The sequence below is a fragment of the Guyanagaster necrorhizus genome, assembly GCF_019112545.1.
Source record: "Guyanagaster necrorhizus MCA 3950 unplaced genomic scaffold BT62scaffold_30, whole genome shotgun sequence".
In the NCBI taxonomy this organism is placed as follows: Eukaryota; Fungi; Basidiomycota; class Agaricomycetes; order Agaricales; family Physalacriaceae; genus Guyanagaster; species Guyanagaster necrorhizus.
Genome location: NW_025064909.1, coordinates 377,050 through 393,623, shown reverse-complemented (window position 1 = coordinate 393,623; position 16,574 = coordinate 377,050). Strand labels below are relative to the sequence as shown.

At 48.1% G+C, this 16,574-nt stretch overlaps 6 protein-coding genes across 6 annotated transcripts; 3 read left to right on the top strand and 3 right to left on the bottom strand.

The window, feature by feature from the left end:
- Positions 1 to 654: 654 nt before the first annotated feature.
- Positions 655 to 3,315, bottom strand: BT62DRAFT_445042 (voltage-gated potassium channel). Its single transcript, XM_043180914.1, has 7 exons — positions 3,232 to 3,315; positions 2,847 to 3,178; positions 2,630 to 2,788; positions 2,460 to 2,579; positions 1,716 to 2,400; positions 820 to 1,650; positions 655 to 772 (listed from the first exon to the last, which is right to left on the bottom strand). Exons 2-6 carry the CDS (start codon positions 3,002 to 3,004, stop codon positions 1,015 to 1,017), a joined length of 1,758 nt encoding a protein of 585 aa, XP_043035846.1. The 5' UTR covers positions 3,005 to 3,178; positions 3,232 to 3,315; the 3' UTR covers positions 655 to 772; positions 820 to 1,014.
- A 2,411-nt stretch (positions 3,316 to 5,726) lies between these two features.
- BT62DRAFT_996703 (phosphatases II) lies at positions 5,727 to 6,868 on the top strand. The gene is made up of 4 exons (XM_043190604.1): positions 5,727 to 5,863; positions 5,921 to 6,368; positions 6,465 to 6,698; positions 6,749 to 6,868. Exons 2-3 carry the CDS (start codon positions 6,009 to 6,011, stop codon positions 6,654 to 6,656), a joined length of 552 nt encoding a protein of 183 aa, XP_043035845.1. The 5' UTR covers positions 5,727 to 5,863; positions 5,921 to 6,008; the 3' UTR covers positions 6,657 to 6,698; positions 6,749 to 6,868.
- A 2,707-nt stretch (positions 6,869 to 9,575) lies between these two features.
- Positions 9,576 to 10,334, bottom strand: BT62DRAFT_922752 (uncharacterized protein; the record flags this gene model as incomplete). Its single annotated transcript, XM_043184430.1, has 2 exons — positions 9,576 to 10,232; positions 10,296 to 10,334. 2 exons carry the CDS (start codon positions 10,332 to 10,334, stop codon positions 9,576 to 9,578), a joined length of 696 nt encoding a protein of 231 aa, XP_043035844.1.
- A 705-nt stretch (positions 10,335 to 11,039) lies between these two features.
- BT62DRAFT_1010619 (uncharacterized protein) lies at positions 11,040 to 11,478 on the top strand (the record flags this gene model as incomplete). Its single annotated transcript, XM_043177672.1, has 2 exons — positions 11,040 to 11,156; positions 11,191 to 11,478. The coding sequence occupies 2 exons, from the start codon at positions 11,040 to 11,042 to the stop codon at positions 11,476 to 11,478; spliced, it is 405 nt and encodes a 134-aa protein (XP_043035843.1).
- A 231-nt stretch (positions 11,479 to 11,709) lies between these two features.
- BT62DRAFT_1010618 (uncharacterized protein) lies at positions 11,710 to 12,439 on the top strand (the record flags this gene model as incomplete). The annotated part of the gene is made up of 3 exons (XM_043177671.1): positions 11,710 to 12,101; positions 12,153 to 12,216; positions 12,272 to 12,439. 3 exons carry the CDS (start codon positions 11,710 to 11,712, stop codon positions 12,437 to 12,439), a joined length of 624 nt encoding a protein of 207 aa, XP_043035842.1.
- Positions 12,440 to 12,442: 3 nt separating this feature from the next.
- On the bottom strand, positions 12,443 to 16,399 carry BT62DRAFT_973861 (glycoside hydrolase family 15 protein; the record flags this gene model as incomplete). Its single annotated transcript, XM_043189137.1, has 32 exons — positions 12,443 to 12,668; positions 12,726 to 12,752; positions 12,804 to 12,868; positions 12,922 to 12,994; positions 13,044 to 13,126; positions 13,184 to 13,255; positions 13,310 to 13,506; positions 13,634 to 13,650; positions 13,717 to 13,727; positions 13,785 to 13,793; positions 13,851 to 13,941; positions 13,997 to 14,027; positions 14,081 to 14,088; positions 14,142 to 14,159; positions 14,217 to 14,230; positions 14,283 to 14,297; positions 14,350 to 14,377; positions 14,432 to 14,448; positions 14,499 to 14,599; positions 14,650 to 14,727; positions 14,785 to 14,858; positions 14,910 to 14,918; positions 14,970 to 15,030; positions 15,084 to 15,198; positions 15,246 to 15,269; positions 15,324 to 15,539; positions 15,588 to 15,764; positions 15,816 to 15,901; positions 15,950 to 15,998; positions 16,054 to 16,190; positions 16,241 to 16,287; positions 16,341 to 16,399. 32 exons carry the CDS (start codon positions 16,397 to 16,399, stop codon positions 12,602 to 12,604), a joined length of 2,076 nt encoding a protein of 691 aa, XP_043035841.1. The 3' UTR covers positions 12,443 to 12,601.
- Between the last annotated feature and the right edge of the window lie 175 nt (positions 16,400 to 16,574).

Genomic DNA, 16,574 nt, shown 5'->3' with positions numbered 1-16,574 from the left:
TATATATACACTGCGCCTCAGGTAAGAACAATGGCGATTCGCACGTGTGAAAGAAGCAATTACCAATCTACAGGAACCCATTGAGCCACTCGCTGTATGAAATTTGCCTGTAGGCAAAGTAAATATGCAAACAAGATAATCGAATCGAATTCACGTGGCTGGTACAGCATGGCACCTGAATCGGACACCCTGACAGACACGTAGCCCCAAGGATAAGAGAAGACCGTAGGACTAGAGAAGGAGAGAAACGGTAAGGTCGAGGTACCACCGACCTCGACAGGCATCCTCGCTTTCCCTTACCACCTGCCACTTTTCTCCAAAAGCAGATTTATCCGTCTCTTTGCGGTAGCGAGCCTTTCTGGATCTGACTACGCACCTCGGGCCGTGAAATCCGGAAGTCCTTTGTTCAGAATAGAAGCCCTTTTTGTATTCATCGGTCAGTCAGGCATTCGAGCTGATGATCTACGCGAGACATTGATGACATGTGGAAGGATTTCACCCAGTTCATCCGACCTAACGCGCACTGCAAGAGAATCATTGAACGTGAAATAGTGTACTGCTGCGATCCGGTGTTAGCCAACATAAATTTTACAGCAAAATCAGATGGAATCCCACACAGCGACACAATTAAGCACCAGAGATATACAAGCAAGAAACGATCGAAGAAGATCCCCACATCTCTCGTCCAAATAAATGTTCAACCCCATGTGAAGTGACTCGAGACACCAATCACGAACGAAGACATGTTTGTCACGGTGGATCCTGTTTTTTTCTGCGACAGATTTAGACGGTGCCACAGGCGAACGAGGGGAAAGGTACCGTTAAGACGACCTTGGCATCCCAGGCGCCCGTATGTTTCCATTCAAGCTTCGGCCTCCCACGTTGATTCCGCGGCCATCTCTTCTTCTTCGGGTACAATTGGCAAGTAGTAGTCCTTTGAAAGTGTTCCACGATACCAAAAAAAGTTCGCACAAATAAGTCCGGCCGGGGGGGGGGGGGATGTAGTCCACCATATCACTCCTCCTTATCCGCCTGCACGCCGTTCTCCAAATCCCTGAACTCCTGATCCATCACATTCTCCAGCTTCCCGCACAGCTTCCATAACAACCAAGTCGACTCGGACACATCACTGAACAGCGGCCCTTCGTCAGCGAGCCAGAAACTCTCTCTCTCCGACTGCGGCATCTCCAAAAGAGCCAAGAAGAACTGCCAGTCTTCCCAGGAATACTTCTTCGGCGTCTTCCTCCCTGTGTCCCTAACAACTCTCTTTATGGCCTTCGCAAGCGTAGTCCCACGGTGCATGCCGCGTTTCTCTTCCTCCTGCGCAATGATATTTCCGAGCATCTCCACGTCTAATTTCAGCTCCCGGGCATCAACGGAGTCACTGCTCTCATTCATCTCTTTCATGGTCTTGCGGTCGGGGAGGATAGTATAGTGGCCCAGCCATATCGTTCCCATCTCCAGCCACCCCACAATGGTATCGCTAAGGTTCGAAATGAGGATCGTCATCGTGGGAACAGCGATCAGGGTCCATATGACAAAAAAAGGCTTCCCAGAATTAGATTTCGGGTAGAGGTCCCCATAGCCGACCGTGAGAAGGGTGGTGTAGGAAAAGTACATCGCATCGAAGTAGGTCCAATGCTGTGGCGCCTAGAACGAACCGTGAGGTGTCAGCCAAACGACCGACAAAGCAAAGGAACGTGAACGAGTCTAACCTCCGTAAACCGAAACACTAACGCTCCCATGAGCCACAGGAAAAAGAAGGCAACCGATGATGCCGCTAGGGCGAGATACTTCCGCATCATATCCGCCCGTCGCTCGATTTTTCTCATTGTCTTGAAGTCTTCCTCCTCTTGCTTCTTGTTTGACTTCTTGAACCACCTCCGCCTTTGAGATTTCAGAGCCTTTCGCTCTATCTTCGCTCGCCCTCTCTCCAACATTAGATCTTGGACACGGCCCACGATTAAACCGACCATCATGATCCCACCTACCGCATATGGGATCATGAGCCCGCGACCCAGCTGCGTCGTTAACGGGTAGTCGGAGCCTATACCGATAGTCAGGAGGGTATAATCCGCCCAATAGAGTCCGTTCACAAACTCCCAGTCCTCGATGGCAGAGAAAAGCCCTGCACCCATGGCAAGATAGAAGGAGAAACCAATGGCCTGCAGCATAAGAGTACGCTGTGGCATCGTTAGGGTGGCGAATGAAGGAGCATAGAAGCGAAATTTGTATGCCCCGATGACGTTGACAACCAGGAGGGAAGATATAAGGATATACAAAACCGTGGCGATAAGAGCGTAGTAATACGGTTGAGAGAATGCATGGTTGTAGGTCGGTTTGATGGTCAGTATTTTCGTGAGGGATAGTGGAACTAGGAGAAAGACTGCTGAGAGGTACCTGTCAGACGGATGCGTCAACTCCTATTATGTTTTGAGACAGAGCGAGCGATGACATGCCATAGAATGATTGTCAGCGGTTGCGCAATTGCATACCGCACCTTCCGGGCAAAATTGAATGAGAGGAAGAGGTTCGCAGCGAGCGAACATCCGAGTGAGACAGAGTTGAGTACGAGTAACCTGTGGTGGAGATGAATGAGATATTTAGAACTGTAAGAACAAGGGCGTACCAAGCTGGATCAGAAATAGGGACTCCGTTTCCTTCTGTTTCACTGGGAGGGATCATAACCCGCCAAGGCTGAACCAGTGCACAAATACTCATCAGGTTGGCTACAGGCCCAAAGGTCCCAGCGATCATTGGAACTCCAACCGAGGCAAACCACCATCGCCTAGGCATTTGGAACGTCAGCACTACATACAGAAGACAAAATCCCGACACACTGAGACAACACTGCTGGCTTAAAAAAGTCCTTCGTGCCCTCTTCATCCAACTTGAGGGTTTTCTTGATGAGTTCGGCATCCTTTTCGCGCGAATACTCATCATGGAGCGTATTGGTGGTAGTCATCGACGTTTCTTGTATTGGTCCATTGACAGAATCGTCCATGATTTCAGCTAAGGAGAAATGGAAACGGGTTGATGAAACTGGTTGGGGTTTCGGATCCCAAACAAAGCTGACGTCATGGTGCACATACAACGGTCAATCTTATCTTATCGCGGCTAAAGACGGCCTTTTTGGCTGATGGACCGCCTGGCGTTCTCGATTCCAAGGAAGACAGTTCTAAAAATTGGATGTGATTTTTTAGTTCAAGTAGCTGCTTACTTCAATCATACCTACCCTGAAGATATTCCATCACCTCGTCACATGACGCACGATGTACAGTCCGGTAAATCCGACTGATAAGGGGGAGTGCAAAGTCGCTGGGCATTGTTACCGCCTAAAGACTCGACGTCGAAGGTATCCGGCAGGTTTGGATTTAACATTGGGACATGCTTTTTAGGGGAATACTGCGAAAAAGATCAAATTGGGCTGAGTAACGAACTTAACGTCTCCCACCAATTAGAAAAAGCAGACGAGGAGGCTCGTGTTGCGTTCGTGCACTTCTCGATTTTGATTACATTCATCTCGAGAAGATGCTTGTTTACTCCTGCAGAGACGGGGTTTGGGTAAGGAGGAAATTATTGATGTATTTCAGAAATTACTACGGGGAGGCTAGAACAAGCGGGCTCACGCTAAGTCTTGGTTTGTTCGATCCAGTCGCGTATATCCCTCGGAAAGACGGTCCCGACAGAGGTAGATGTAGATCCGGTTATGCGTCAAGGCATTTTTCACTGTGCAAAGAAAAAATTAACGCTGGTTAACGCCGCGCATAACGGCAAGCTCTACCTATCGGTCCCGCGTGACTTTGAACCAACCATCCAGGGAACAAGCAGATAAAATCCCAGCCGAGAATATCGCGGGAACAAGGTTTTTAGGACGTCAGGAGACCTACAGACAATGAATTTCAGGATTTCTGGGAGAGAAAACAAGCAACTGACCCAGCCAAAATGTCGGAGAACCTCAATTGCAAGATAAGGTTCTTGCACATAGAGTCCTGGGCGCCTGGAAAACTTCCATCATCTGGACTGCCAAGCAGATGCGCAGCCTCCATCTTCGACGGCGCATGTCCCACATAGGCCGCACGGATCCATGCAAGAAATGCATGGATTAGTCACAGAATCTATGACTGATGATTCATCACCAAATTCGTAGATAACGTACCAAACAAGCGTCTAGCACGCGACATAATCTTCTGTTGCATGCAGCGAGTCGCCCCGGCTGACATGGAAACAAAAAGACGCGTCGAGAGCTTCCAATTTTGAGGACCACAGGCCCCGGACGATACTCTAACCATCACAGTATTACCGTTGACGCGTCGGAAAGGTGGTAGTCGAGGATTGAGCGGATAACAGGGCCGGAGTTGCTGATGAATCATGTGTAAAGCACGTGACTTATCATGTTGTATTTCGAATTTCAATTCTTACATTACTAACTAAATCTCCCCGTCTTCACGCGACGCGGGCCCACGACTTTAAATACGTGCACTAGTGATATGACATGTTCTCCGCTGAACGGTACCACAACCTGAAACACGGAAAATTGAGGGGGGGAACTTCGATGTACCCAGACCCCAAGGGTGAGAAAAAAAAAACTTGCCGCCAGATGACCCATTATACGAGCCCGCCCTGTAGGAAACAATTCTAGAAAACAAGATCTACCACAAAATCCATGAGATACGTCCTCCTTGGCGCGTGAGATATCACATTGCCCGTATTCCGAATTCCGGCACTGAATATAAACGCCGAATACAGAACAAGGAAGGGCGCTTAGCACTAATGAATATTTGCACTTGCATGTGGAGTTCACGGTACCTTGGATGATGAACCGAATGTAGAGGGGGGGGGGGGGCTCGAGACCGCGGGTGGAAACGGCAAATGCAAGATCTAGTCCATTTCGACGCCAACCGCCAACCAACGCGTGTCGAAAGCGAAGAAAAAAGACATGAGGGCAGGAGATCTCAATGGTAATCAAGGGCTCCTCACCCGCGGCAATCTAAATTCGTGTCAACTCAAAAGCCACCAATCACCCGATGGCAATAACATAACGTTGTACCAAATCCAAATGGGTACGCGTACAATGGCTCCACCAATCAGAACTCCGACAGAAAATCTAGACCTCCCAGTAGTAACAAAACACACACCGGATGCAGAACAAGGGTTGTTGCATGAATAGACTCCTGTCAAGCTTCTTTTTTGGCCACGCCGCAGACGAGGAAAACGTTACCTTTGAGGTCATCAGGGTAAGACGAGAACATGCACGATGGAGACATGCTGCATAGGTTTAGCTTTGGGGTCCAACTCTGGAACCACTGCGGTTAACGTTGACATCCTCGGCACATAAATTACCTGAGCAGTGTAAATCGCAAGGAACGGTCAGAGCGGTACGGTACCAGTACCTTAAAATAGGCAGATACGCACGCATCGTACTTTCAAACATCTGCAAGACATATCAGGGTTGTCTTGAACCGAACAGCGGGCTTGATGGAGGCTTCTAGAGAGCGTCACGCGCCGAATCCCCCCCTTCAATTGAACAGAAATTAAGGATTATGATCCGGCATCGAACAAGCCAATGGCGATTTTTCAAAGGCTGAAGGCAAAATCGTCGTGGAATTTCGAAGCTGATGGATAAGGGTCCGGGCCTAGGCCCTGAAATCAAATTACAGGAACCCATTGTGGGGAAAGGAGAGAAAAAAGTGATGCATGATGGGAATCCAGCCCAGTACGTCAGTCGATTCTCCTTTTACATTCATGTGCCGCACCCAACGGTTCTTCCACAGCGTGCGTGTAATATATTCCATCCTTGTATTCCGGTGATTTGGAGGGCTTAGAATATCCTTGGAACCGGTTATATTCGATGTCGATCACGGTGCGCCCATCTTGCTGTATGAAAGGGATATAAGACCTGACTAGGTTGATGTCCTAGACCTTCATTACCCGGAATTGATAAATACGCCTAGCTGTCGTATTTCAGTGCCGGTGCTTCCCCTTACTCTACCCCTGCGTCCTCCGTCATGATTCGCTTTGATTCGGTGCCACTCGCTGTGCAACAGGCGATGTGTACGCCCATGCACCAGATACTCCCTCCTTCTCCGATGCCATCGAACCCGACAAAATCATCCGGAGCTCTGTTCCTCGGCTCTCTAGCCGCCATATACGAAAAAGACGCTTTGCTAGAGAAAGAAATCACACATCTCGTACAGGTCCTCGACGCACCTTGGTTGCCTCTCTCAGAAAAAGACGGCTTCCATTGCTACCGTATTCCTATCCTTGACACCGTGTCGGCGGACCTGAAGAGCCACCTAGAGGCAGCGTGCAGTCACATAGATCAGTGTTTGCGTTCGGGGAAGAGTGTATTGGTTCATTGTCAGCAGGTGGGTTCCTTTATCCTGAGCGAAGCCAAAGCCAATCATTTCTTCGTCTTCTTTTTTTCATTTGAACCCTTCATTGACATTGATATTGTCGTGTAGGGTGTTTCCCGGAGCGCTTCGATTGTGATAGCCTATCTTATCCGAAATCACGGCATGTCCTACGACAGTGCGTTCGCCTTCGTGAGACACGAACGAGCGTGTGTGAAACCAAATCCAGGCTTCGTCCAAGCGCTTAGGGAGTGGGAAGCAATATGGCGCAAGCCAGTCATCGGTCGACGGTTTACGTCCTGATCGTCGCGCTCTGCGATGCTCGTCGTAAAATATTTTTTTACCGTCAGTTCCTGCCTGTCATAGCAAGTCCCCTTTCTGACATCAGCTAACAGGAGGACAGGGACCTATTCTTGGATTTTTTTTCTGTATTTTTAAACTGCCGGACTACTACAACTTACCACTTGTATATTTTTTCTCTACGTATCAAGGGGACTTTTCTTTAAAAAAATTTGGGTTTATACATCGATGTCGATTTATCTTCACCGCGACTGTGAGGCTGTCCGAATCTTCGATGATCGTCCGCTTAAACTATCGCTCCATCTCCTCACTGGTGCTCAGATCTGACTGCGGCGTTATCGCGTTATAGTGCAAGTAACTCCCTCCTTCCTGCCCTCCTTTTTTGATGCATACACAGCCACCGTAGCAACTGCTCGATTAGGTCCACGTTCCGTTCTTACTCACCACTGTTCCATGAAAGCGCGATTATTGCGAAATATCCAAGCCTTCTCTTAGCCTTCTCATCTTTGGATTCGGGCGGAGTTACGCGGCCCTTTTTGTGAGCTTGACGCGACCGCCACCTGATACGGCTTTTCAATGTACTATCTAGTACAATCCGATGGATCATATGTAGCAGCCGTCAGCTGCACGCCTAGTACTTACGTGGCCGAATGTATGTTGTATGAACCGTGGGACTATCAGCCAAATACCGACTGATTTATCATTGACCAGGTTTTTTTTTTGGGAGGGGGAGGGGGGCTGCAACGAATTTTGCTAACACAAACTATCAATGGCGAAACGCCTCCAAAGATGCCCTTCTGTATCAGATATTTCGTTTGCTCGATTGAAGCGCGCGTACCGGTAATAATGTCTTGCAGATCCATCGATTTCTAGCGATTTTCTTTTGTGTCTCTTGTGCTTCGGCCATTGCGCGAATGTGCACTTGCAGCCAGATAGTAGCCTTTCCGAAGTCGTTCGGTTTTCCTACTGACGGTCGCTTATTGGGATCCTCCAATGTGGGGGTTCAGCTCGCGCGCTGCTGCTTGACACGTCAATATGCTGCCTACTCTCTCGCCTTCCGGAACTTCTGCTGGAACTCAACTTGCCTTTCTTCTGAAAGTCTCCAGATCTAGCGCCGGGGCTCGAGACCATCGTTTTTGAGTTCTATGTTTATACTCAGCGGGGGTCCTTTCACATAACCTTTGGGGTCGACTTCCTTATGTTTCATGAATGTTAACTTTTGCTATCTGGCCATTGGCTCCGCGACAGCATAACAGCGTCCTCGCCGTTGCTAATTACTGATGAGTACAGAGGCCCGGTAACGTAACGGGCCGTGCCGAACCTTGGAACTTACCGTCATACGTTATCGATCCTTCTTCCCTACAAGTTAACACTGCCCACCTATTTTACGAATCCGTTCCACCCAACTTTAAAAGTAGGGGGTACCGCACCATTTCATCTCGTGACAAATGGTCCGTACGATTGGCTCCGATTCTTCTTCTATCGCGATGTTGTTGTTCTGAATCTTTCTTCTTCCGCGTAGGCACCAGACCTCTATAACCCCGCGACGCTTTCTGTGAATTGCCTTCCACAGGAACTAGTCGACCTTGTGGTCTATCATCTGCGCAACGATCGTCAGACACTCAAGCATTGCAGCCTGGTCACACGTTCACTGCTTGCCGCATGTCGCCGTTATCTACATGAAAAGATCTATTTCGACTGCCTATACCGTTCCGAGTCGCTGAAATCCTTATACGACCACTTATCCTCTTCACCTCATCTGATTTCCTACATTCGTACGCTGAAAATTTCGGGCGACTCTCATGGAACGCTACCCATGTCGGAGTTGCTTCCACCCTTTTCGGCTTTGCTGACGAGCATCGCAAAAGTTGAGTTATGTGGCCTGATACTTCCACAAGCATCGGAAGCGGTCTGGTGCATCAGGGAGGTCCTGCGTGCCCACCCGATGGTATGCGCCGTAGCAGTGTCAACGTGCTCTTTGTCCATCGTTGCCATTGACATTCTCCTGGGGCAATGCGCAAGTCTGCAACACCTTAAAATAGCCCGCTGTAGTATCTTTGAGGACAAAGAAAGCCGGTTTCCCGAACATACTAGTGACACGTTTTATCTGCAGACGCTGGAAATCGACGGCTCGATACCATCTATGCTGCGCTCACTGCCCAAATGGTTATTGGCAAGACAATCTGACGTGTCGTTGTCAAAATTACTCACCTTGAAGTCATCGGATTTGTCGGCATCAGATGCCGTCGTTTTGGATGAGATCTTGGCTGAGACCACGGGATCGCTGGAGCATATTGAGTTGGAACATCACGGTAATGATTGTCAGAGAATTTTTTCCTATACTTGTCGCTTACTGGGAACTATATCGGATAGACAACTCCCGACCTATCCACGTCAACCTGCGTGGTCACCAGCATTTGACCCACATACACATTCGCTCGGGGTTCCTCATCAGCACGCCTGAAAAGTGGATCAGACCCGTTCTGGCAACAGTAGGATCACCGTGCGTAGCCGAGATTTGCATTGACTTGACATTAAATCGATATCATGAGGCCCCGCTGAATTGGAGCAGCCTCGACGATCTCTTGAGCTCACCGCAGTTCTTTTCGCTGGTAAAATTGGATGTTAGGCTGCGCTGTCTCTCGGCGGAAAATGATTTGAGAAGGGGGTTGTTCAGCTGCGAAAACGTTCGTAGGAGTATGTCTTCCTTGGGTGCTAAGGGTATCTTGAATGTCGAGCTGATTTCGCAAGTAGTGTATGTAAATTAGGCACTGATATCTGTCAACTTTAACTGAGAGTATTTCGTACGTATATACTTAGAAATACATCAAGGATACTGCAATCGCCAAAGTGAAATGGTACAACAATCAGAGTTCGTTTGAAAATCATCAAGAAAAGAAGTAACACAGCAACATGTAATCATCATTCCCAGTAGCGATTCGGCCGCATTTGCCAAGGATTACCTCCGTATATGCCAAGGTGGGTGTAAGCATCCATCTTGAAACCAATCGGCCATGTGACGCCAATCTTCCGCAGGCTGTCACGTAAATCGTTTACGTCGTCCAGGTCCGTATAGTCATCGACGTAGACGCAGATGACATAGCGGTCGTAGCCCTTGTTAGGGGATACCTTGACGCACCCCTTCCTGCGGGTTAAACACACCAACCGGACAACGTTCTCCCAAAGTTCGCCCAACGCTGTCGAATCAGAAAATAACAGCCACTTCCCGGATACGACGTGGTTTTGGCATGCGATTTGATCAAGGGAGTCAACCGTAACGAAGTTATTTCCATGTTCCAGCAAAGCTTGGAAATCCGACTTGAGCGCTTTAATCCGGTCGTCCTGAGTGGCCTTCGATACGGTATCACGATTGACTGAGATCCAGTTACAGTACGTCATGGGCGTCCGATGGGGTGGCCAACGAGAGCAGAATTGGTGAATGTTTACAGCGGTGGAGTCCTGATGATTGAAATCCTTCAAAATGTGCCCATTATACACATCGGTAGGAGCTGGTGGCGCTACCCAACCTGGAGAAGGCGCACTAAAGCTCGGCAGGGAAAAGGGTAATAAATTTGGACCCTGGATGAGCAGAGGGGTCCGTCAAAAACGGGGAACCGTTACGCGCGCGCGCAATATACTTACATTTCTATTTCTGAAATCGTCTACTGTGTCCGGGTCCATAATGTGCAGGTTATTCTAGATTCCAAATGAATGAATAATTCATTCCTCGAGAAAAGGGGAGAGACGACGCACGGTTGCTTTGACTAGCTCAGACGTGGGATCATATAGACTCTCCATCTCTTATAGTGGCAATACGAGACGTTCTGGTTGCGTTCAAAGACGAAGGCGTATACGGCAGAGGAAGGAGGGAGGGAAGGAAGGAAGGAAGGAAAGAGTCAAGGAAGGAAGAAGTTAAGGAAGGAAAGAGCCACTGAGAAAAAGCATCCGATTTTGATCCCATCAGCACGCGGCACGACCGGCGTTCAGAGTCAGAATACCGCCCCTTTCCCTCAGGCTCTGCTTTCTGCGGTAAAGACATTGGTTGCGTAGCGTTGTCTAACAAGCTCCATACTTTACCAAAAAAAAGGGGGTTTTCGTAATCAGTTTCAAACGTATCATGTGCGAGTTCTCACCAGGGTCGTTGTCTCTTTGACGAGAAAATTTACAAGAAGATTTCGAGTTATACAATCTGACTCTTTCATGCAAACTTTGGTCTGGGTTTCATTGTTGAGCAACGGACATTTGCCGATCTATCTTGAATCGGACGTTTGAAGGGGGGGTTTCCCCTAGTCGGTCTTGGTGATACGTTGATCTTTTCTTCTTGGTTACAATTGATGTGATGAGTCCTCGAAGGCCGGATTTTTAGTTATGACCTGAGTAAGCGGCATGCCGCTCGCGTACTTGGAAATCTGCCTCAGTTTATACGGTTTCTACCTAAGAGTCTCTTCTGGGCTGTGTGGTCACGCAGCTTGGCCGGATTGGTCCTCGGGGTCGTGGGCTATGGTACTAAATATCCGAATTCGAAAGCTTTCACCAGAAAACCGGACTTTCTTCTCCCGCGCGGGATAATCAGGGAATAAATTCTGTATTCTGGGTGGCGTGGCTGCCACATGGGCCTCCTCCTGAACATGGACATGTGCCTCAAGCGCAAATCTTTGATCTTCTATACCAGCGAATGATACAATGCAATGATGGGATCGCCCTTGCGCTCGAAACGTCACTCCGAGGGCTCGATATTTTTGGTAATCTGCCCTTGCTCCTGAAACGCCACCCCGACGGTCCTATATTTTTGGAGAATCTATGTCTGCGGCTCCTCGCCTTGTAGCTATGAACAAGTTGTTAACAACTTCAAATTCCCGCTGTTTCAATGCCTTTTGGGCCTCTGAGCAACCTTGCAGCCCGCCCGTACATCCATCAGTGAAACATATACGGATCTCTGCAAGACAAAGAGTACACCTATAAATTCAAAGGTCAGTAGCGACAACAAACTCAACAAGCAGCTCCAGCTCCAACCAGCGCAGTCTTTCTCTCATTTCTATTGACTATCTCTCTCGCCATGCACACCAACAATCCCTACGCCCAAGCAGGATGGTTCAATCCTGACAATGCAGACTCTATCAATAATACTGCTTGGTCGCCCGCCAACCCACCTCAGGCCTCGATCTACGGGGCCCTTCCGTTCCCCCCGCCTCCCACTCAACAATCCGCCTACAGCTTTACCTTTTCCTATAGACATTCGATTCTCAACAGTACGATCACTGGACCTAATGACCGACCGTACTTTCGTGTCGTCAATGACTCGCCTTCTCAAGGCAAAACCGTCATTCAAAATCACGAAGGACACAACTTCACGATCATAGAATGGAAAAGCCACCCTGTCGTAGAGATACGGGAGCTTCTGGACAAACAGACCGTCGCATCCTGGCTGCCGTTGAGCTCAGACAAAACGTAAGCCGTGGCCGACACAGTCGGCCATCAAATTGCTAATAAATTCCTCAGTCAGCGCGCAATGTTCGCCCGAGGCAAATGGTATTCATGGGTGCCATACGAAAATACCATCTGTGTGAGTGGCTATCATCTCAATGGACCCTTGTAGCGAAGCTAACTCTCCGACGCAGCTCTTCACGGCGACTTACGGCTCCACGCCCCCTTCGCCAATTGCGAAAATCTTGCGAGGAGACAGGACCGTGACTCTCGACATAACAGGCCAAGCTATCCAAATTGGTTTGCTTGAGATTTGCATAGTAGCAACAGTATTGTTGCAGTCTGAACGCAACATCGACTAATGGGTCTCTTTTCATTGCTTCGCTCCGTTTCCTATACATGATACATCGCGTACATAATCGTAGATTCTTAGACTTACTTTACTTACAACCTATTCCGAGTTTGCTGTATATAGAGTAAATAACTTTTTAATTTTTATAATCATAAACTGTATTGCACCAAATTCACAGAGGCTTAGTCTTCGATAGCGTCCTAGAGAGATTATACGCTGCGGATATCAGAGTAACATGGCTACCAGTCAAAAGCAGTTAGTGCTACTGCGATACATGTCACGAAACCCAAGCTCACGTAAATCCTTGTACAGCATTCCCCAGTCTGGAAAAGTTAGACTATAATTTTCATCACATTGCAGCGCTAAAGACCCACCCTTCCCCTGCCTCGGATACCTCCTCGGTGCATAAACCAACATGGTTAAGATATTGAAGGAAGTCCTGACCAAAAATTCGGGTTTCATGGAATATTCAGCAAAAAAAGCCGAACGTACCTCGAACATCGTAACAGCTTTGGGAAGCATAGCCCGGTCGTATTGCCCAGCACGGGTTAGAGCTTCGACACCCCTGTACACGCCATCAGCCCTATCTCCCATATTTCTGCTAGAAAGCATACCAGAGCGTACACAAACAAAAAGTCCCTTCCTCTCCACCGACACCATCATCAGATTTGTGTACATCATAACGAAAGATAAGATTCTAAGGGAAGACGGATCAGACCCACGCGGCCCGTCCGCACCAACGTTACGGACTTACATTTGATGTCAATCCACCCCTCTCTGGTGTTTTCAATATCTGTTTCAACGTACTGACAAATCGAGGGTCGGACTGTATAGCGCGCTTCCTTAGCGCTTAGTGTACCTGATCTCCGAGCATACTCACCCCTTGCATGAAGAACACAAGTGGCATAATGAGCAACGCAGAGTCCAAGACGTGAGTCTCCTCATAGCTTTGCCCAAAGTGCTGCCTCTCCACATTCCAAGCTTTTTGCATGATTTCTTCGTATAAAAGGTCACGGGCCTCTAGCCACTTGTAACGCCTAGGACAGGGAAGCGAACGCTTATCTGCTAGCCGCAGGCCTAACGACGATATATTAGTAAGTTCTCCTTCTGTACCGAACCGAGAAACTAGACCGCCTCCACGGCTACATGGTTTCATTGTCCCCGGTAGCACGGTAGATGAAAGAGGGGGGAGGGCGAGACTTACCTCGATCGATGGCCACCCTAGATGAGTATTCGTGAAATGGAAAGAATCATTCGGTACTTGGTCGGCGCATCGCTGAAACTCACCACAGCATTATCTGAAATTAGCAGCGTAAGCGCTTACCGGTCCACTGACGACGAGGAACGCAACATACCTTGGAATACTGTCATAACAGAGACTTAAGTTTCAGAAATGAGCGTAACGTTATAAGGACACCCACTGTGAAATGACGCTTCTTGTTTCTTACTTCCCTAAATGATCGGGAAATATTAGAAGGACAAACTTCGTAGGATGGGGCGAACCAGATGGACCTAGAGAGCAGGAACGTAAGTACTAATCCCTACGCCGTAACATAAAGGCTCAGACAAATCAGGGTTCTTCAAGTTTTCGACAACGTCTGTTAAAAGATTAGACTCGGAGGAGAGAAAACTGCCCAATCGTTGGCCTTACAATCGACGCTGTAGCGGGCGAGTGAGGGTCACTGTTGTTATGAAAGGAATAGTAGGCGTACAGTTCACGAACGAGGACCCTAAGACCAACGCAATAAGGACAATTTGTCCCCCAGTAAGTGCAAAATGTTACTCACCAGTCGTCGTAACTCTGAAAGAGTTCTCGTCAAGCCGACGAATCATCGGACTGATCAACCACGCACCAAAGGTCGACCAAACTTCATGAAAGCAGATAAGAGAACGACAGTATCGATTAAAAAACTCAAATACCTTCTGACCAAGGTAGATACAATCCATCCTGATCCCCTTATAATTAACTAGGGTCTGATTCTCGATGATAAGACAAACTCACAGTTCGCCGTAGATGTCCTAAAAATTCGGTCAAAGGACCTGATGATAGATAAAGTCAACCATCTTACCAATTGCAGATGATCTGCAGCACCATTGCCAATTCGTACTGGCTTTGAACCCTTGTGCCCATCGAGATGATTAAGCTCGATCTCTTCTAAATCCTTCCCCCCTTTATGTACGTCAGTGGTGACATCACAATCGCATCCCCATCTGACTGACCATGGATCGTGTACATTATCTGCAAGCTGCCATCGGGGTTTTTGTGGCGCAGACGTTCGAAAATGAATTCCAGGTAAGCTGATTGCGTAGTCAGCTTCGGTGAGTTTGATTTCAGGACACAGAGTAACGTCGTACCATTTGCTTCATGAGTGAATCCTAGCCGGATGAGTGCATACAGGGTAAATGAAGAGTCCCGAATCCATGATGCACTATATTATGGGCATGTGGCAGCCGGTCTGTGGAACGAAGAGAAAGCATACCGGTAATCCCTACAGCCCAATCAGATGAGAGCACAGCCCTATATCTGACTAACCACTTACCAGTTCCTGGTGCCTCCGATGTATTCTGGAAGACTGAAAGTAGGGCTAGCTACAACGGCACCTATGGAATAGACCTATTGATGAAACAACGAAAGCGAGGCGGGAATAAAATACCTGTTGGCTCAAAAATGAGAAGCTTCAATGCTAAAGCGCTTCTATGTACGGCTTCTTTCCACGAGCCATTGTAGGATGAATGCCGAATCCAATCAACCCAGTATTTGATTGTGGTCTGGAGTAGTTTGTTAGCCAAAGCTCAACACCATGTATACGACTCACATGGAACAAGCCATCCATGAGCTCCTGAAAAAGAAATTTATGTTAGAAACCCCCTCCAGTGTGTATTTATGGTCTTACTTTGGTCAAGAGAGGATCGCTTACTGCTGCAGCAGGCAGACCGTTTATCTCAAGAACCTCGTATCCAGAAGCGGCTTTGGCTGGTGGGATGCGAAGAATGAACCATACGCATTGGCCCTCAACTAGCGATAAGTCTGCGCATACTCCAAGACCTTTATGCCCCTTGTCCGACAAATCAAGAAGGTGAAGTTCGACCGATGGGCAGGCGACATTATCCTACGTACAGGTAAGCCTAATATTGGGGACAAAGCTGTGGATACATACCATGGTACTATCTACTACATACCTCAAGTCTAAAGCGCAATCCTTCGACTCAAATGTGGCCTTCTTCTGAGGGACGGCACTAGAGGTATCCTCATGAATAGCAGTGGTATGTTCCACACGAGCATAGTCAAAGGCCGGGGCACATTGCATACACAAAGGGATCGCTCCTCTGACTACCTAAACCTTTCTTCAAAAATTCGGCCCGAAGGATACCGAGATCATCCACACCTCGACACGTCTGATAAGCCAGTGAAGTAAAGGCTGAGTTGCAGTCGTCGGGAGACTTTCAGATGCCTTCTGGCGAGGAAGAAAATCTAGAAAGCATGTCAATAGTAAATATGTGTCAGATATGACGATAGAACCAGTGACGGAAATGACGCCTTGCTCATTCATGAACTTGGTTTGAAGGACCTGGTCGGAATATAATCAGCAGGCAAAGGACGAAATGACGGACACCATTTATTACATTCGAACTTGGAAGGTAATTCTGCTTAGTGGTAAACGGAACCTTCGGCGTGATCGAGAAATGACCCCCTTTATCCTTGTCGAGAATCCGCGCAAAGACAGAAGGGGAATCAAAGTTTGGCACGCAATAGCTCTCAACTACGTAGCACTCGTTAGGAGTACCCTCAAAAAGTGTCCTTAGGGTATACCTGAGCCGTCAGTGCTAATTAGCGCCGCAGTATGCAAGTTTCCGATCCTGAGTTCAACGTATTGTAAAGACCAAAGCCAAGCTGAAGCTGAAACTCCTACAGGCCATGGTCTGAGATAGGGATGTAGTCACGGTTAGTTTTCGGCTGGCAGATGTTCATGATGGTGGAAGGCAAGAGAGACTCAGACAGTAAGCGGGGTAAATTTGTTCAGTTTTAGACTGGCCCGTGATACGTGACGTCATCTTGTCGAACTCCGGTAAGAATGAAGAGAGGCTTTTTGCTCAATTTTTGAGTCATTTCGAAGAAAAGTTTTCTCCCAGGAGCATCTGAACAA